The sequence below is a fragment of the Neofelis nebulosa genome, chromosome 1, assembly GCF_028018385.1.
Source record: "Neofelis nebulosa isolate mNeoNeb1 chromosome 1, mNeoNeb1.pri, whole genome shotgun sequence".
Taxonomy (NCBI): domain Eukaryota; kingdom Metazoa; phylum Chordata; class Mammalia; order Carnivora; family Felidae; genus Neofelis; species Neofelis nebulosa.
In genome coordinates, this window is record NC_080782.1 from 110,886,821 (window position 1) to 110,908,857 (window position 22,037).

At 36.6% G+C, this 22,037-nt stretch overlaps 1 protein-coding gene across 6 annotated transcripts in view; it reads right to left on the minus strand.

Annotated features, from left to right (window-relative positions):
• Positions 1 to 22,037, minus strand: part of ZSWIM6 (zinc finger SWIM-type containing 6) — a 196,132-nt gene that overhangs the window by 22,178 nt on the left and 151,917 nt on the right. For all 6 annotated transcript variants that reach the window (XM_058731648.1, XM_058731683.1, XM_058731674.1 and 3 more), the window contains one exon: positions 4,307 to 4,486. In XM_058731648.1, the coding sequence (XP_058587631.1) occupies positions 4,307 to 4,486 (180 nt within the window). The remainder of the gene's footprint in view (positions 1 to 4,306; positions 4,487 to 22,037) is intronic.

Consider the following 22,037-nt stretch of genomic DNA (forward strand, 5'->3'; position numbering starts at 1 on the left):
TATAGTTAACATTTCACAAAGCCACACAACATAGCTACAAAACAAACCAGCGCACTTACCTTGCCCCTACAGGCTGCCTCCTGACTCCTGTGCAGGTTCCATGACTGGTGTGATGTCCCCAGCATAGTGTATGCCGGGGCATCACAAAAGAGCAGAAGCATACACTCCGAAGAGGGTTCAAGTTTCAGGACCTGACGGAGAAAAGAAATGTTTGGGGAATAAAGAATATTCTCATCCTAAATCCTGGGATTATTCAGTCCCTCTGGATGACATGGTTCCAATTCTGCAACTGCAATCCCACACCTCGGGTCCCCACTCCAGACTTACCTTCAACTGTGGCACAAACCTTACCAAGCCTCAAGTGATAATCAGGAAAACAAACTATTCCTATATAGATTTTACTTAGCTCAAGTATCACCCCTCACTGTACTGAAGCTTAACTAAATGAGAAGCAAACTGGAGCTTTGGCTCCACAAAGATGTAAAGGGAATCATAAAAACCAAAACACAACCGAATTGAGAAGCACTTTGAAAACTCATCTGGTGCAACTCCCCTATTCTGCTGATGGAACTGAAAACTGAGAGATTAAAGTGACTTGCCAAGGTCACACAGCCAGGCAATGGCCATCAAGATCAAAACATAAATATCCACACTCCAAACTCAGCTATTTCAGCTGTTGTGACAGGCTTCAGCGAGGTCTACACAAGAGAGACCTTCAGTTTTACCAAACCTTCAGCTTGGTTTCAGGTCAACTTAGATATCTGTATTTAAATGGGAGACATATCAAAATGTATGATGACTGAATACGCGAGGCATAAATAGTGACGTATCTGTCACGGCCCTGCCCAGTGGGCAGATGAACACCTTGCAAAGAGGAAGAGTGGGCCCTACATTTAAGGCTCTTTGAACCTACTGGGGCCTTGTATTGAGCAGAGTAAAGATATGCCTACCCAACAAAAAACTGGTTCCGTGACCTCTCACCCAGTGTCAACTGGGTAAATATTCCAAAGTCCAAATTTTACACATTTTAAGTGGCTCTGTCATTACACTTATTTAGCTCAAATCACAGAAAGAGAATTGAAAACTAAATCAAGCCTTTAAAAAAGCAATTTAGTATAATGCATATATTAAAAGAATTAAGAGTTCTACTTGTCAATTTGGCTCACTGTGGTATCACTCAAGAAAAGTAAGTTTTAGAGTATGATTCCATTTTTTAAAAAAAGCAGAAATCTCAGGGGGTTTGGGTGGCTCAGTCACTTAAGCATCAGACTTCGGCTCAGGTCATGGCCTCACAATTCGTGAGTTTGAGCCCCGCATCAAACTGTTAGCGCAGAGCCTGCTTTGGAGGATCCTCTGTTCCCCCCATCTCTTTGACCCTCCCCCACTCACTCTCTCAAAGAGGAACATTTACAATAAATAAGATAAAAAATAAATAAAGCAAAAATCTTAACTTTTCACATGTTTGTGATCCTATGAGCAAAGCGAAAGGTATAGGAATGCACCACACTTCCAACGGTGGTTAGCTATAAAAGACTAATAAAACCAATTCTAACAAAAAAGGCTAAATACTAATGAAATAATAACTAAATGAAAATGTAAGATATAACATTGTCTGTAACAACCTGGGAAATAAAATAAAGATTATGTACAAAGACAATGGCTACAAAGATAAAAAGTTAGTTTCATTAATATCAAAATTATGGTCAATTTTTATCATAATATCTGTAGTTCTGTTTTTATTAAAAAAAATTTTTTTAACGTTATTTATTATTGAGAGACAGAGCAAGACAGAGCATGAGCATGGGAGGGGCAGAGAGACCAGGAGACATGGAATCTGAAGCAGGCTCCAGGCTCTGAGCTGTCAGCACAGAGCCCGACGTGGGGCTTGAACCCACCAACTGTGAGATCATGACCTGAGCCGAAGTCGGGCGCCCAACTGACTAAGCCACCCAGGTGCCCCATGTAGTTTTTTTTTTTTTATTTTTGCAACAAGATGGAAAGAAGAAACAGATTACATTTGCCAAATTTTCAAAATGATAAATACACAAATTTGTAAAAAGTTGTTAATAAAGCATATGTAATATCAATACATGCCAATTAAAGAAAACTTGGGAAATTCAGAAAAGTAAAAGAGGAAACCATTAGCTCATTTATCAAAAAATTAAAATAAAAAAACTGGCTACAATTCTGGTATATTAAAAAAAAAAAACAAAACTACTCTTTCAAACAGTGCGGATTTTAATACTGTTGTTGTTAATTAATTCTAACAAATAATCTTAGCGAAGACCAGGCCTGATTCACCCTTCACATTCACTCCAATCTGCCAGCACATTCAATTCTGCTCGTGGTCTGTGTCATGCACACACTCCGCCCAGCTGCAGAGGCATGGCGGCTGGGCTCTGCTGGCTTTCCCCAACCAAGCCTGCTCAGCACTCCCAGCACTACTGCAGGCTGAACATCAGAGTCCCTCTGTAGAGATGTCTCTTCTGACAGCCTCTTGCAGGATGCGGATATTCTGCTAAAAACAGAAACTATGGTGCCTTTACCTTTAGGCCCGAGAAATATTACCCTTAGAAACTAGATTCTAACTTCATATCCCAGGACCAAACCATAAAGGAAATGAGCGGTTTCATCTGGAGGCTGGACCACTTCTTAAAGGCTTTCTAAAGCCTATGGAATATTTATGTTTAATCAAAGGGAAAGTAACCAAATGTAAAGTAAAATGTAAACTGTAAAATGTTAGGATGGCAGTCCCAAAAAGCAGGTGGGAAGTGAAACAAAGAGAAACAAACAGTTAAGTAAAAGGAGATTAAAGTAATTTACCTATATAGATATAGGTATACCGTTTCCTAGAAATGGAAGAAAATAAAACTAAATTGTAAACCTGAAAATTCTATGCTTCTAGAAAAGAAACTGGGATGTACTTATTTTCTCTGAAGTTATGAATTAACATAATCATGGGCAATAAAATATGACAGATTTCAAATACTGAATTCCCAAAGCAAAAAAATATTTCTAGACAAAGCTGAGGCAGACAAGCATCTCTTCCAAGTCCTAAAACTTCCTTTTTCAAAAGATTTTATTTTAAAGCAATCTCCACAACCAGCATGGGGCTCAAACTTACAACCCTGAGATCAAGAGTCACATGCTCTACCAACTGAGCCAGCCAAGTACACCTTAAAACTTTTTGGTAAGACAAGTCCCTATGGAGTAAAAGACCTTATTTTCTTTCTCTGTAGATACTGAAAACACTATAGTAACATTCACACTTGACACAATGGCCAGCTCTTTCAGTAGTACCAACTCCATATGGGGCCAGCACATACAGAAAGACAATGTGGATTCTGGATCCTTCCAATGTCATTTAACTCCCACTTTACATTGGTCATAGTCTGTCAAATCCCCCAGACATCTCCCCCACCAAAAGAGGCAGCAGGGACACAAAATCACACAAAAATAGTTACAGGAATAAGTGAATGAAATTTTTATTTGTTAAGACTTAACTTCTGTAAGGACGTGGTTCTGAAAGAGAGGAGAAAATTGTGTAGTAGCTGGAAGAGAAAGTGGGGCCAAGGAAAGAGCTGTTTTTTGGTTTTTGTTTTTGTTTTTTGAAGATGAGAGGGACTTGAGCTAAATGGGTAGATCCAATAGAAAGGGAGAAGCTGAAAAAAAGAGCATAGAAATGAAAGACACAGGTCCTTAAGAGGACATCTGGAAACGTCTGGAAGCATCTCTTAGTTGTTCCAAAGACTGGAAGGCACTATCAGCTTACAGTACGTGGGAACAGGTATGCTACACAATGCATTATAATAAAGAATTTTCCTACTCTAAATGCCAACAGCATCCCATGCCCCTCCAACCCAGTCACATAAATGTTTGTTATGTTTAAAATTAACAAATTTTAACTGATTAAATTACACAGCAACCCAAATATGAAGTGGGTTGCACCAAAAGAGATAAAAATAGTTTCTCAAGCCTCTCAATATTTTGTTTTACAAGGTAATATATTACCTCCTTATTCCATGATTTTTTACATAATTTCAAACTAAATAATTAATAGAGAATTTTAACACATTCTAATACATAAAAGTACAATATTCATTTGTATTCTGATAATATAAAAAAGCATACACAAAGATATCAGGTAAAAATTAAAATACATACAATCACAGTCAAAACACTAAGTCCCTGAATTGTGAATTCTTAGTGAGCAAAATAATTTTCCCACGTATACTGTATTACTGCTGTAAACATATATGCACAATTAAGCGAATATAAAGTGAGCAAAATATTACTGTGGACTCACCTTGGTTAGCATTTGCACCCTGAGGCAAAGCATTGGTTAAGTTGGGTAATTCACTGCCATGATTTCCATCTTCCCATGGACAGACATCAACACTGTTCCACTTTTTCAGCTGTTTTAGCCAACTGGCTTTCTGTTCCAACTTGCAGTGGGGGTTTAAAACTATGCACATCCACAGAGCACCTAATTTAAAGGGAGAGAGGGAAGTAAATTTCAAATATCATAAAAATTTCCAATTCTAAAACCTAATGATACATTTTAAACCCTTTCAGAATGGACCTAGGTCTGCCATTTTTATAACTCCATTCTCTCCTTAATCTAAGCCACAAATCTCATATAGAGTTTAATGGAAAGAAGGTCAACAGAGCCCAAATTTGAACCAAAGATCCAAACATGGTTACATATAAAGATGAAAGATATTTCAAATGCTAATTGTATCACCTTCCTATTTGTGTCACATTTTGGACAAAAAAGACAAAAAAGAAGTAAAGTCCAACTTACCACTTTAGTCTACAAACAGATTTTATATATGGATGCTGTAACAAAGCACTCTAAATGCTTCTTCCATGCAAAAATTAAATTTACTTCTAAATTTACCTTTTTACAATAAAATCATAAAGGTACTATAATGGACACAAATAAATAATTTCCTAGTTTTATAAGCTTTCCAAACTTAATGATGTTTTTAAATTAGAATGCATATCAATTGATATGCATATGTATATTTCAAAAGATGTTTTAAAAATAAAATTCACTTAAACATACTTCCCCCTAAATGATTTCACCAGAAATTAATCTTATTATATATATTTTTTAATGTTTGCTTATTTTTGAGAGCGACACAGAGTGTGAGCAGGGGAGGGGCAGAGAGAGAGACACACAGAATCAGAAGCAGGCTCCAGGCTCCAAGCCATCAGCACAGAGCTAGATGCAGGGCTTGAACCCACGAGCCGTGAGGTCATGACCTGAGTCAAAGTCAGAGGCTTAACCGAATGAGCCACCCAGGCGCTTCAAAAACTAATCTTATTATAAATGAAATCACTAAATTTGTCTTTATGTGAATGAAATCATTAAACATTAATCAAAATTTCACTTGTTTTTCAAAGGAAAAACCATAATGAATTTATTTTTTCAAATGATTTAGGTTTATTTATTTTTGAGAGAGAGCACACATGAACAGGAGAGGCACAGAGAGAGAGGGAGAGAGAGAATCAGGCTCTTAGCATAGAGCCTGATGCAGGGCTCAATCTAACAAACTGTGAGCCAAAATCAAGAGTCAGATGCTTAACCTATTGAGCCACCCAGGCACCCTGCCATAATGAGTTTAGAATGCATAACTCATAACTTGAATAGCTAATTAGGTAGCTAATTCAAACAAATACTTCAGAAGTTCTAAAACTACAAGTTTTACTTTACTAATTTCAAAACAAGACAGATTCTAGTACTTCAAACTCATTCACAATACTTTTTCTTTTAAAGGTACGTGTGTGGGGCGCTTGGGTGGCTCAGTTGGTTGAGCATCCGACTTCAGATCAGGTCATGATCTCGCAGTCTGGTCCATGGGTTTGAGCCCTGCTCAGGCTCTGTGCTGACAGCTCAGAGCCTGGAGCCTACTTCGGATTCTGGATCTCCCTCTCTCTCTGCCCCTCCCCTGCTGATGTTGTCTCTCTCTCTCTCTCTCTCTCTCAAAAATAAACATTTTTAAAAAAAGAAAGGTACATGTATCTATGTGTATTTTAATCAACTGTGTTAGCCAAGTAAATAATAAAGGTAGAAACAACCACTGTTTGTTTTGTTTGTCCAAAAGAGATGTTTTACATTCTTTCACATATAAAATTAACAAGATTCCCAAATGTACATCAACAGATAAATGGATAAGATGTGATGTGTATACACACACACACACACACACACACACACACACACACACCCGAGGAATATTATTCACCCATAAAAAAAACAATGAAATCTTGCCATTTGCAGCAACATATATGGAGATGGAGAATATAAATGCTAAGTGAAATAAATCAGTCAGAGAAAGACAAATATTGTATGATTTCACTCATATGTGAAATTTAAGAAACAAAACAAATGAACAAAAGCAGGGGAAGGAGGGAGGGAAGGAAGGAAGGAAGGAAGGAAGGAAGGAAGGAAGGAAGGAAGGAAGGAAGGAAGGAAGGAAGAAAGAGAGAAACCAAGAAATAAGACTCTTAACTATAAAGAACAAACTGATGGTTACCAGAGAGAAGGTGGGTGGAGATATGGGTGAAACAGGTGATGGGGACTGGAGAGTACACTTATGATGAGCACTGAGTAATGTACAGAACTGGTGAATCACTATATTGTACACCTGAAACTAACATAACAGTGTATGTTGACTATATTGGAATTAAAATTAAAAACTTAATAAAATTAGCAAGCTTCTTCAATTATAGAATCTGATATTTTAAATATCAAACAATTTTTACCACAGAAAATTAAAATTGCCACAACTGATTATTTAAGCCAGAAGTATTTAAAAATTACATTCCTATATTTTTAAATGCCAATTAAAAACAAAATGTGATCAGTTAAAATGGAATAAACCCGGGGCGCCTGGGTGGCTCAGTCGGTTGAGCGTCCGACTTCAGCCCAGGTCATGATCTCACGGTCCGTGGGTTCGAGCCCCACATCGGGCTCTGTGCTGACAGCTCGGAGCCCGGAGCCTGTTTCAGATTCTGTGTCTCCCTCTCTCTCTGACCCTCCCCTGTTCATGCTCTGTCTCTCTCTGTCTCAAAAATAAATAAACATTAAAAAAAAATTTTTTTAAATAAAAAAAAATAATAAAAATAAAAATAAATTAAAAAAATAAAATGGAATAAACCCACTATTGCTTATCTCTCTCCAAAAGTACAAAAAGCAGCACCTTGAGGGCTCTAAAAAGTAAATAAACAAGTAGATTGGAGAAATAAAACTTTAAGAAATAAGCCATGTGAGGCTCATTTCATATTACTTTTTTCCCCCTCTTTTGTCTCCTGGGTTGGCAGAAAATTAGTCCCATTTTGGGAACTTTGTAGAGGGCACATTCAGCAAAAAAGGAAAATATCATCTAGTTGGTGAGAGAACTGGGAAAAGGGGACCCTCCTCACAATCAGGAGCTGAAGAGGGAGACCCCTAAAAACTATATACCAACAGGCCCAAGTCCTATGTACTGGACAGACCGCAAGCAACAGAGACAAGGCTTTGAAAACTTTACTGATAATGTCATCCAAAGAAGGTAAAACAAAACTTATGGCCTGAATCTACCCTGATTGTTGACTGTATGCTTTAAAAAACAAAAACAAAACAAAAACAAAAACAAATTCTCCAGAGGATTTTAAGAAGACTCAGATTTTCACAACACAATATTCAAAACGTCCAGGATCCAAAACTACTTGGCTTACAAAGAAACAGGGAAATGTGATCAATTCTCAAGGGAAAAAACAATCAACAGTGACAACCAAGATAAACCATATGTGAGAATGATCAGAGACTTTACAGTAACTATATAACTATGCTCCATGAGAAGGTAAACACTATTAAATGAGTAAAAGACAAACTATAAAAAAGAACTAAATGGGAATTTTAGAACTGAAAAAAAATATATCTGAAATTAAAAATTCACTAGATAGGATCAATGGCAGGATGGATACGGCAGTGGGAAAAGTTAGTGAATGTGAAAATAGAAATGATCTCATCTGAAGAACAGAGAAAATCAGAAGAAAATGAACCAAACCTTAAAGACAAGTGGGAAAACATAAAAATGTGTAATATTTGTATTACTGGAGTCCCAGAAGATGAGACATAGATACAGAAAACTGTGGAAGAAATAATGACTAAAAACTTCCAAATTTGTGAAAATATATGAATTTACAGAATGAAGAAGCTCAACTAACCAGGAAAAGGGTAAGCTCAAAGAAAGCCATGCCCAAACATACCATAATCAAATCAATGAAAACCAAAGATAAAGAAAAAAAAAAAAACTTGAAAGTAAAGAATAAAAAACCATACAGAGAAGAATCACTCAAATAATTAGATATTTCTCATCAAAAATCATAGAAGTTAGAGGACAGTGAAACAATACCTTCAAAGTATTCAAAGAAACTAAAGTGTCAACCTAGGATTCTATATCCAGCAAAAATACTGCTCAGGAATGATGGTGAAATAAAGATTTTCTCACATCAGAGAAAACTAAAGTATTTGTTGCCAAAAGATCTGTTCTAGAAGAAATGCTAAAGAAAGTTCTTCAGGCTAAAGAAATTAATACCAGAGAGAAACTGAGGCTTTAAGAACAAAGAGCAATTAAGAATAATATCTGACTAAATATAATAAACTGCTCTTGTCCTTTTAAGTTCTTTAAAATAAGTATGACTACTGAAAGAAGAAATCTGAATATTGTCTTGTGTCATTTTAAATGTATGTAGATGTAATACCCATTTAGAAAACTATAAAATAAAGAATGGAGAGTAAAGGAACCTATAAGGTTGTTAGACTCTACATTCTACTTAAAGTGGCAAAATGTTAACTCAAAATAGACTGTTTAAGGCTAGGTATGTTTAACACCAAAACCATAAAAAATATACTAAGAGATAAAAACAAAAAAGACAATACATTAAATGAAATACTTAAAAAGGTTAGAACAATCCAAGGAGGACAGGAAAAAGCAGAAGGAACAAGGAATAAAAACAGAAAGGATAAAGAGACTTAAATTCAACTACATCAATAATTACATTAAATGTAAATGGTCTAAACATACAAATTAAAAGAGATGGTAAATTCAGATTAAAAAGACCCAACTCTACGCTATGTACAAGAAAGATACTTTAAATAGAATGACATAGATTAAATGGTAAAAGATATACTGCGTAAAACTTTCAAAATAAAGCTTAAGGGGCCATATTAATATCAGACAAAGTAGACTTCAGAACAAGGAATAGTTACATCAAGGATAAAGTGAGATGTAGAATAAAAGGGTCAGTTCTCCAAAAACAATGAGAATCCTAAATGAGTAAGCTAAACCCAACATGAAGACTTCAAAATACATGAAGCAAAAATCAACAGAGCTTAAAGGAGAAATAGACAAAGTCACAACTATATTTAGAGGCTTTAACACTCCTTTTTCAATAACTAATAAGACAAGCAGACAGAAAATTAATAAGGATGAAGAATACCAACACTATCAACCAATTTAACCCCACTGACATTTATAGCAAACTCTACCTACCATTAATAGGAAAAACAAAACATTACTTTTTTTAAATGCACAAAGAACATTCACCAAGACAGTCCATATTCTATGCCATAAAACAAACTTTGACAAATTTGAAAGAAGTGAAATCATACGAAGTATACTCTCTGATGTAAAAGAATTAAACTAGAAATCAGTAACAGGAAGATATTTGGAAAATTCCCAAATATCTGGGAACTAAACAACACTTATAAATAACTCATGAGTAAAAGAGGAAGTTACAAGAAAACTCAAAAAATATTCTGTAATGAATGAAAATACAAATAAAATATATCAAAATTTGTGATGTATACCTGAAAACAGTTTACAGGGAAATTTACAGGGTTAAATACTTATCCTGGAAAAAAGAAAGGATTCAAAGCAATAATCTAAAATTTTGTTTCTGTTTATTTTTAAGAGAGAGAGAGAGAGACAGAGCACAAGCAGGGAAGGGGCAGAGAGAGAAGGAGACACACAATCAGAAGCAGGTTCCAGGCTCTGAGCTATCAGCACAGAGCCCGATGCAGGGCCTGAACCCATGAACTGGGAGATGAGGACCTGAGCCAAAGTCTGATGCTCAACTGACTGAGCCACCCAGGCACCCAAAGCAATAACCTAAATATCCACCTTAAGAAAATGAGAACGCAAAAGCCAGCAAGCATAAGGAAGGAAATAACATCAGAAACCAATTAAATTGAAACCTGCACCCCCCTCAATTCAGTGAAACCAAAAGCTGCTTCTTTAAAAAAAAAATAATAAAATCAGGGGCACCTGGTAGCTCAGTCGGTTAAGGATCCGACTTCAACTTGGGTCATGATCTCAGAGTTCCTTGAGTTCAAGCCCCATGTCGGGCCCTGTGCTGACAGCTCAGAGCATGGAGCCTGCTTCAGCTTCTGTCTCTCTCTCTTTCTCTCTCTGCCCCTCCCCCACTTGTGCCCCCCCCCTCAAAAACAAATAAAATGTAAAAAATAAAAAAAAAAATTAAAGGCTTATAATGGAATTCTATGAACTTTATGCCTATGAATTCTACTACTTAGATTAAAAAAAAATTCCCCGAAACTCACAAACTACCAAAGTTCATCACTCAACAAGTAACAACCTGAATAGTAATAAATTAAAGAAATTAAATCTGCAATTCAGTCTCTAATAATGTAGGTTCAGAGGTTTCCTTGGAAACCTATACCAAATATATTTAAGAAAGAATCCCAATTCTACACAATATCTTCCTGAAAACATAGAAGGGAATGGTCTCCAACTCATTTTAAGAGCCCAGCATTACTCTGATATCAAAACCAGACAAAAATATAAGTAAATACAATTACAGATGAATATCCCTCATGAACACAGAAGTAAACATCTCAACAAAATACTAGAAAGTCTAATTAAGAAATATACAAGAAGGAAAATAAACCACAACCAAGTATCATTTATCCCAGGAATGCAAGGTTGATTTAACATTAAAATTCAATCAGCACAACTCACTATATTAACAAAGGGGGAAAAAAAAGACCATCTCCAACAGATGTAGATAAAGTAATTTTTCCCAACAGAAGAAGCAACTGACAAAATTCAACATTCCTTCATAATAAATAAACCTCTCAACAAAATAGGAAAAGATAATCAGATAAAGGCATGTGTGAAAGAAATGCTACACGAACATCATAATGGCAAAAGACTGAATATTTTTCCTGAGATCAAAATAAGGGGAAGATGTATCTCTTCCATCTCCTGCTCAGCATTACACTGGAAATTTCAGCAAACCCAAAAAAGCGAGAAAAGGAAGTTAACTGCATAGATACGAAAGGAAAAAAATTAAACAATTTCTATTTGCAGACAAGTGACCTACAAAAATGCTCCTAGAACTAATAAGTAAGTTTACCAAAGGTCATGACACAAATTCAAAGCAAAAAGCAAACAAACCCCCCCAAAAAATTGGGGTGCCTGGGTGGCTCAGTCAGTTGAGTGTCTGCCTCAAGATTTTGGCTCAGGTCATGATCCCAGTGCATGGAATCGAGTCCTACTATGGGCTCTGTGCTGAGCATGACAACTGCTTGAGACTCTCTCTACTGTTCTACCTTTCTCCCTGTTCATGCTCTCTCTCTCTCTCTGTAAATAAAACACACACACACACACACACACACACACACACACACACACAAACCAACTGTAAATCTATATGCTAAAACTGAAAAATTACAGTTAAAAATTTAACCAAAAAATTACCATTTGTATTAGTACCCAAAAAACCATGATACTTAGTTATAAATCTTATAAAACATGTGCAGAGTCTCTATGCTAAAAGCAAAATATTGACAAAATAGGTTAATCTTAAAAAGCAGAAAGTTTACTATGTTCATAGATTAGAAACCTTAACAATGTTAAGATGTCAATTCTCTCCACACTGATCTATATACTCAACACAACCCCACTCAAAAGCCAAGCAGGTGTTTGTGTACATGATGGACACAAGAACAGATACTGAATCACCAAAGCAGTTTTGAAGGACAAAGTGGAAAGACTTATAGTAGCTAATTTTGAGACTTCCTATACTTACAGTAATCAAGACAATGCACAATTGGTAAAACACACAGATCAATGGTACAGATTAAAAAGCTCATAAACAGACCTACACAAATATGGTCAATTGGAGGTTCAAAGTCAATTCAGTAGAGAAAAGATAAACATTTTCTTTTGTAAAAAAATTTTTTTCAACGTTTATTTATTTTTGAGACAGAGAGAGACAGAGCATGAATGGGGGAGGGGCAGAGAGAGAGGGAGACACAGAATTGGAAGCAGGCTCCAGGCTCCGAGCCATCAGCCCAGAGCCCGACACGGGGCTCGAACTCACGGACCGCGAGATTGTGACCTGAGTCGAAGTCGGACGCTCAACCGACTGAGCCACCCAGGTGCCCCAAGATAAACGTTTTCAACACCTGGTGCAACAATTAGATATTCTTGTGAAAAAAGTGAACTTAAATCCATACCAAAAACTTCATTAAAGGATTGGTTCAATTAAATTTTTAAAAACTCAAAATAGATCATAGGCCTAAATATAAAGCCTTACCATAAAACTTGGAGGAGGGGGAGAAAACTCTTATGATCTTGGGTGAGACAAAGATAAAGTTGATCCAATATCAAAAGCAAGATCCATAAAGGATGAAATTGAGAAAGCAAACATCAAAATTAAAACCTTTTCCTCTACGAAAGATACTCTTCAGAGAATGAAAAGATAAGTCACAGACTGAGAGAAAATATGTGCAGATCATACATTTGACAGAGGATTTGCATCCAGAATATGTAAAAGTCCTCACAAAACTCATCAAGAAAGTGAACGACCCTATAAAAATGACAAAAAATTTGGAAAGACACTTCATCAAGTAAGATCTACAGAACCATATAATGTGTATAATGGGATGTTGCAGATGAAATAAAATATAATAGCAAACTGCAGATGAAAATGTGCTCAACATCATCACTCATTAGGAAAGTATAAATTAAAACCATACCACTATACACCTATTAAAATAAAATCAGAAAAAAGAAATTTAGAACTTGACAATGCCAAGTGCTAGTAAAGTGTGGAGCAACTGGAATGCTCAAAGGGTGCAAAATGATAGAACCACTCTGGAAACTAGCTCAGCAGTTTCTCATGAAGTGAAACATATTATTTAATTACCTCATAACCCAGTAATCCACCTCTAGGAATTTGCCCAAGGAAACTGAAAATTTATGTTCATAAAAAAACTTATACACGAGGGGCGCCTGGGTGGCTCAGTCGGTTAGGCGTCCGACTTCGGCCCAGGACATGATCTCATGGTCCGTGAGTTCGAGCCCCGCGTCGGGCTCTGTGCTAACAGCTCAGAGCCTGGAGCCTGTTTCAGATTCTGTGTCTCCCTCTCTCTCTGCCCCTCCCCTGCTCATGGTCTGTCTCTGTCTCAAAAATAAATAAACATTAAAAAAATTAAAAAAAAAAAAAAACTTACACAGGAATGTTTACAACAGCTTTGTTCATAAATGCAGCAGGTTGGAAGCAACCTAAATGGCTTTCAACAGGTGAATGGGTAAACAAACTGGTGCATTCATAAACCGATTACTACTCAGCAATAAGAAACAAACCCTTGACATACAGCAATAAGAAACAAACCCTTGACATACACATAACATCTCAAATGCATTATGCTACACGAAGGAAGCCAGAATGAAAAAGACGTGTGTGTACCCTCTTTACTATTTAATTTATATGACATATTAGAAAAGGTAAAACTAAAAGAAGTGAGAATAAATCACCGATGAAAGGGACAGTCAATGATGGAAAGGACACATGGGGACAGTGTGAGGGAATTTTTGGAGATGATATAACCATTTCATATCTTGACTGTGGTCATTGTTACAGAAGATGCCATTTGTCCAAACTCAAAACTGTACATCAAAAAATTCAGATGTATGTATTTTTTTTAATAATTGTAATAGACATTTATTTAAAAGTAATACATTTGCAGTCCAGCATTCTAAATTGTACATTTCAGGTTTAACCAACTTCGTAACAATACTCTGAGGACAGCTGCAACCATAGATTCCAACTACATGATTCTTTCTTTACCCATTTTTCTCTCTCTTCTTTCCTGAATAACCTCTTTCAGATACGGTTTGGAGTAGAACCTATCCTCCTCTTTTGTCTACTGCTCTTTATGCAAAATCTATTGCCTCATGGTCAGGCACAGTGCTCCCTTAATGTGAATCATCCTGTCATTATAAAGGTTCCCAGGAAGCTTTCTTATGCTTGTTTTCCACTATCATTCTCACATACTGTATCATCTTGCAATAACCCCGGCTTACTGAACCCTGCAGCACTGTAATACCATTTTCAAATATCCCTAAACCAGCTTGATGCTGCAATGGCAGGCCTACTCTCCATGATGACCCAAGACCTTAAGTATAGGTGTCTGTATTTTTATAGTAAGTACTTGCAGTATATATTTTACAGTAAGAATTTTACTACATGTAAACTACAAAGTAAACTGCTGCTACATAATATCTGTACCAAACAATACTGTCTACTGGTACTCCAAGGATTTAAGTATGAGGGCACTCTAAGCAGGAATCCTCTAGTGAGCCAATGGACATTGCAAAAATCACTACCTTATTAATTCTATGCCTTTCCCAGAAAGGGAAACAGGACAATCAGCTTCAAATGAAACATGGCCACCCAGCTTCAAATGAAACATGTCACAAAGCAAGGGACAAATCAAAACGGTATCTAAAGAACCTGTTAAGTTGCAGCCTTTTCCAATGAACTCCACTGGAAAATAAGACACAACTTTACCAGGTTTTAGGCTGTGGACCCTAGCAACACAAAAAAAGTTACATTTAAGTAATTAAATAAAAGCTATATACTGGATCAAAAATTTCCATTAATATTTATTAGGGTACAATGAACTAAAAAAATTTCCAAATCATCAAATGACCTTTAGAAAAAATAAAATCAATATTCAATGGGTAATGCTTAAAAATTAAGAATCTTCTAAGGTTTTCTTCCAAGACGTTTTTATCTTATAATTCTCCTAATCTTAAATAGACATTAGACGAAATTAAAATCAAGAAGTTGCCCTGAAAGATGCGCCATGACTAGTATAGTTTCATTATCAGGTTGTTAGTGTATTAACAAGGTTGTGTGTAAAAGGGCAACTAAGTAAATTACTGTTGACAAATAATGTGATGTAAATGTTTTTCTAAAATTAGTGCTTTGTCTTTAATGTGTTCACTATAGTTCAGAATTCTGTATTTCAGTCCATAACTTGTAAACTGTAATTTATTCTGAAAATCAGCATGAAACATGCACCCCCCAAGCCAACTAAAAGCTGGGCTAGAGCTAACTTTAAATTAAATGTAGAAATTACATACCCTAAGATATATGTTACCCCAAACCCATTGTTTCCACATAAACATAACACAAGGTTTTAAAAACAGAATAACCAAATTTATTATCAAGCAATAGTTCTTTCGAAATAACTCAAAATTAGAAAAACATTAACCGATACATATAGTGCTGAAGGCCTGACTTGCTTATGAAGGAGTTGATAATGTGACAGTAGAACAGCGAGTTTCACCTTCACCTACGGAGAAGTCACAGTCTATAAGAAGATAACATGATTTTGATGACATAACACTACTTTTCTTTAAAAATGTCCTTTTGAGGTGCCCTTGGCTGGCTCACTTGGTAGAGCATGCAACTCTTGATCTCGGGGTCTTAGGTTCGAACCCCATATTGGGTGTAGAGATTACTTAAAAATAAAACCTTTAATTAAAAAAATTGATTTTAATGTTTTTTTGGGGCACCTGGGTGGCTCAGTCAGTTGAGTGTCCTGACTCTTGATTTCAGCTCAGTCATGATCCCAGGGTCATGGGATTGAGCCCTGTGTCAGGTTCTGTGCTGAGCATGGAGCCTGCTTAAGATATTCTCTCTTTCTCTCTCTCTCTAATAAAAAAAATTTTTTAAGTGTTCTTTTCTAAGAAATAGAAGAATACCAAAGATAACTTTAATTAAATAATCATTATCATTGATCCTCGCCATTTCTTGGATGTCTACTATGTGCTACAGGCACCATATATGGGGCTTTAAAAACATTTTCTCATTAACTTATAACTCTAATATTCGATTCCCACTTTAAAGAAAAATAAAACTCGGCACATCCCCAAAGGCAAGGGAATTAAAAGCAAAAGTGAATTACTGGGACCTTATGAAGATAAAAAGCTTCTGCACAGCAAAGGAAACAACCAACAAAACTAAAAGGCAACCAACGGAATGGGAAAAGATATTTGCAAATGACACATCGGACAAAGGGCTAGTATCCAAAATCTATAAAGAGCTCATCAAACTCCACACCCGAAAAACAAATAACCCAGTGAAGAAATGGGCAGAAAACATGAATAGACACTTCTCTAAAGAAGACATCCGGATGGCCAACAGGCACATGAAAAGATGTTCAACGTCGCTCCTCATCAGGGAAATACAAATCAAAACCACACTCAGATACCACCTCACGCCAGTCAGAGTGGCCAAAATGAAGAAATCAGGAGACTATAGATGCTGGAGAGGATGTGGAGAGACGGGAACCCTCTTGCACTGTTGGTGGGAATGCAAATTGGTGCAGCCGCTCTGGAAAGCAGTGTGGAGGTTCCTCAGAAAATTAAAAATAGACCTACCCTATGACCCAGCAATAGCACTGCTAGGAATTTATCCAAGGGATACAGGAGTACTGATGCATAGGGGCACTTGTACCCCAATGTTTATAGCAGCACTCTCAACAATAGCCAAATTATGGAAAGAGCCTAAATGTCCATCAACTGATGAATGGATAAAGAAATTGTGGTTTATATACACAATGGAATACTACGTGGCAATGAGAAAGAATGAAATATGGCCTTTTGTAGCAACGTGGATGGAACTGGAGAGTGTGATGCTAAGTGAAATAAGCCATACAGAGAAAGACAGATACCATATGGTTTCACTCTTATGTGGATCCTGAGAAACGTAACAGAAACCCATGGGGGAGGGGAAGGGAAAAAAAAAAAAAAAAAAGAGGTTAGAGTGGGAGAGAGCCAAAGCATAAGAGACTGTTAAAAACTGAGAACAAACTGAGGGTTGATGGGGGGTGGGAGGGAGGGCAGGGTGGGTGATGGGTATTGAGGAGGGCACCTTTTGGGATGAGCACTGGGTGTTGTATGGAAACCAATTTGACAGTAAATTTCATATATTAAAAAATAAATAAATAAATAAATAAATAAACAAAAGTAAGAAAGTTAAAAAAAAAAAAAAAGCAAAATCCTAAATATTCTTGAAAACTTACACAACGATTTCTATGATTTGAGGAAAAAAATCCAATCTAGATTTTTGTGCTTACATTTCTCTAATTAGAAAATTTCAATTTTGCAGAATGAGAAAAAAATTTTAAAGCCAAGCCTTTATTAATTTGCCTATAACATTCTTTAATTGCTCACCTCCCCAAAAAGAGGTTTGATCCTGAAAGGATGTTCTTAATGTTCGATTCAAGTTCTGAGCTATAATAGATATGGTCTTTTATCTTAACAGTCACCACTACAAAAGCTGTAATTAGCCTTAATAACCAAATTAACCAAATTGAGTAAGTCATTCTCCAAATTTTATTAATTCAGAGTTCTACTTTGGGCATTTATCTCCTCCCCCTCAAACACATGCCCGAAACATCTGTAGTTTTAAAAATAAAGCTCTTTGATAATTAAACACTTCATTCTGTTGTCCCTCAGAAATATTAACCCTTTTAAGGACTCAACCAAAAATACAACACAGAACTCAGAACTTAGCATTTCTAGCACCTACCAGAGGACCTGACATCTATAAAGGTATTACTGGTTCTTTCACAAAGGATGCTTAATTATTTGCAATGAATTACAGTGAAAACAAATTCAATACCTTTAAATTGCTTTTCTAGCTTCAATGCCTCAAAGTGTATAAAGGCAATTATCAAGTCACTGGTGTGTACATCATTCAGTTTCTGAATTATCCACAGCACAGTTCGGCTCTAGTCTAGCTTTTTCCCACCAGCATGCTTTTACTCTTCTTTCCACGATACCACCTCATCTATACCCAAAAGATGCACTTCACCAAAAAGACGCACTATAATGTACAAGCCAAAGTAAACCAAAACTAGGAAGGCAACTCCCCTGGGAAGAGGAAAAAAAAGCATTCTAACCTTGTTGATATCCCCTATCTGACCAAATCGCCAGCAAATGTGGGCAGACTCACAAGGAGGCAGAAGATAAATCATCACAAAGGCCTTTATGGTTACTTCAAGAATCCAATAATAGTGCCAGCGGACAAGCACCCATACTCCCAGAAAATGTGGGTAACAAGGACTAATGAATTCAGAAAGCCTGTCTTTTCCATCAAATATTCAGTTGTACAAATCACTACCATTTTGCCCCATCTCACATATCCATTGTTTTACATTTCCAACTAGAAGAAATGTTTCATCAACAAGCTCTGATCCGGAAAGGACACGATATGCTACAGGCAAGACCATTTACTGTCTCTGAGGTGGCAGCTCCCTATTTAAACAATAGGGATAATAAATCCTATCTACCTTGGAGGGCTATTGAGACTTAAGATAATATATAAAGTGTTTGAAAAGTGCAGAGTTCACTCAGCTCCAAAAGGTGAAGTCCCTGCAAACCTCTGTGTAGAAGACTTCAACGCTAGAGAAACACGATGAGAAGACTCAAAAGTTAAGACAGGATTGGAAGGCTCAGACTGCAAGCGATTCTGTGAATATCCATACAAATATTTTTATATTTATAAAATAAAACAATTAAGAGAATATATTACATCAATAAAATATCATGGACATTAAATGCTTAAGCTAGTAATAATGGGTTCCTGTAAATTAATTTCCACTCGCTGTGTGATTTTAGCAGGAAACATCTTTTAGTCTGTCTTTCTCCCTCAGTTTCCACAATAGGCTTTTAAATGTGTTTTGTTTTCTGGCAAGCATTGTTCTCTCCAGCTTCCCAAGGCCAACTGGGGCCCACAGGGACACTTAGAGGTCAGAGATGCTTTGGGTAATTTTGTCCTTATCTACTGGCATGGAAGAGACATTTCTCAAACTCGTCCCCATCCCTACAGGGTCATGTAACATTTTCTCTGCCCATGGTAACTTCGTGCCAATGGATGGACAGAGAATGCAGCACTGAAGTGTGGGCTTATTCTTCCTTTAGCATCCCCTTCCTCAGCCTCCCTGCTGAAACTCCTAGCTACTGTACACTGTCTCCTTTTTTCATTTTCAATGCCCAGGGTTCCATAGTCTTCTACAGGAACACAAAATTAAAAGTGAACTCAAATTCTTATTACCAGGTGAGAAAAATCCAGAAGTCGAGCCAGGTGAAATTTGGCACAATTAAAATATGATGGTGAGGAAGAATTACTGTAAAAAAATTCCTAAAATTGGAGATGCAGAATATGTTAAGATCATGTTACCCTATTCATTAATAATAAACATTCAATGGTGACAAACATCTAACTTAATCCAACCTAAGGGAAAAACTGAAATACAGAACTTCATCTTCACACATTGTTATATCCTGTACTGCTGGAGAAATTTGGCATTTGGAAAATAACCATGAGAAGAAGCACGAAGCACTGGCTTAATACAGAACATACCATTGTATCTCATGATTCTGCAGGTCAGAAGTGCCTTTCTCCTAACCTTCCCCTTGCCTCAACACAGCCCATCCATGTGGACAGCAGGGGCTGTCCCAGCGCATGGCAGCTTCAGGAGAGCCAGACTTCTTACATGAAAACTCAGGGAACCAAGATAGAACCTTCTACGAGACAGGAAATAGACCTGCTAGTCACTTAAAGCTTGGGCCCAGAAACTGACCCAGCATCTATTCTGCCATATTCTGCTGGTCAAACATTTTTTAAAAAATTGACCAGATAAAAGAGGAGAAAACAAAGACCTCATGTCTCAATGAGAGAGTAGCAAAGAATATATGGCCATCTTTAATCTATCACAATTACCAGGAAGATTATAAATCTGCTAGATTACAAGATAGAAAAGTGAGGTATTTACCAATGAGTAGGTGAATATTGTCAAACTAATCAAACCCAAATAAATCACTGAACATATGAGAAGAGCTGCAACTACAGGAAAAAACAAAGTCGGGATGCCTGGGTGGCTCGCTGCTTAAAGCGACCGACTTGGGCTCAGGTCACGATCTCACAGTTCATGACTTTGAGGCCTGCATCAGGCTTTGCGCTGACAGTGCAGAGCCTGACTGTGATTCTGTGTCTCCCCTCTCTCTCTGCACCTCCCCTGCTTGTGCTTTCGCTCTCTCTCAAGATAAATAAATAAACTTAAAAAAAAAAAAAGGTCATTATGAAAGCTTAACAGCACAAAAGGTATCCCAACACACAATGCAATATTAAGTGCTGGTTTGTATGCTAATATTTTTATCCCTTCAAGGAAAATCCTAACAATATCAGGTTACACATGTTAGGTTTCTAATTAGAGTCTACATTTAAAGTTTTAAAATGTCTGCTTTAGGGTACAAACCGCTCTATTTAGTTCAGCTAACACAGTTCTAAAAGTGAATGGCATCTTTACTTATCCACCTGACAATAACTGCTGCCATTTATTGAATATTCACCTCACACTAACCCTGTGCTAAGTATTTTACATACACAATCACATTTCACTGTCACAAAAACTCACTTTACAGCTAAAGTAACTTACAAACTCATGCTCCCCAAAATCCAATATTCTCAACACTCGGGTATTGTAGCCTCTGCCTACCTATGTAGTCAAAAAGTACTTCTGTTAAGCTAGGATTCATGTATGTAGTTATGCATACATAAATCCCAAGATTCACCATTTTTGTCTCTTGACAGAATCATCATTCTATTGCTCATATTTTCGCAGCATAATATAAAAGGGTACATTATTGTCTAAAATGATGAAGAAACCTTAAAGGCACAGCTAAGAAATCGTGTACTTTATTTAACCATGTCTTGTCTCTCCCCTGTAGAGAAAGCATCCCCAACAAAAACCTACACAAGGTCCATTTAAAAAGAGTCTAATGAAAACAAAAGAAAACTGCATTTTTCCAGACTTTGAAAGTCACAGCAAACAAGAAACTCCACTGAAGATTTCAAACAAAAGATAAACCCAACTTACAATTCAAGAATGATTATCCAAGTCAGAAGAAATCTGTTTTCTCTGAAATTATGATGTATCACGAGGTCTGTTGGAATACAGTCACATCAGCATTTCCAGGATAATGCACTTGCGTGTGACTAAGTGTGCTTTTTGCCTGTGGGTGTACTACTGGGTGGAGCATTATGATTTGTGACTGAATAAATCAGTTGGCCATTCTCTAGTGGTATCCCCCAGAGTCAATAACACTTGTTTTAAAAGTCCTTCTACTTCATGTTTTTTTTAGTATGCAAATCAATTCAGTAATTAAAAGGTACACCTCTTCCATAAAGGCACTTAGGCGTTTTTGATAAATGTGGCTCTTCTCCCTATTTTCCAGAAGATACAACGTGTATAATGCTAAGGGGGCAACACACAGGTGCAGTGGCAAGTGGGGAGTAAGAAGCAGAGGAGCAGCAGAAAGGTTAGTGATTCCCTTTTTTCTCTGCCTCAAAGGTAGAGAATAAAGAATGTTACATAGTTTAACTTCTACTTTTTAATACCATGTTTATTCCTATGAAATAGTAACAAAGTAAAACAATTACTTGTGGTATTTCCCAGGGTTCCACAGTTATAAAACAATTCATAATATTTATCATATTTATTTTTGTTCTCAGAGGCTATTATGAGAGGCTAGAATTTCATGCATGATCCAATTAACTAATTATACTTAGTTAGAGGCCATGAAATGCCTAATTGCAGTCACAAATAGGAGATCACTGGTATAATTAGTTGTGCTACCAAAACTATAGTCACAAAATTT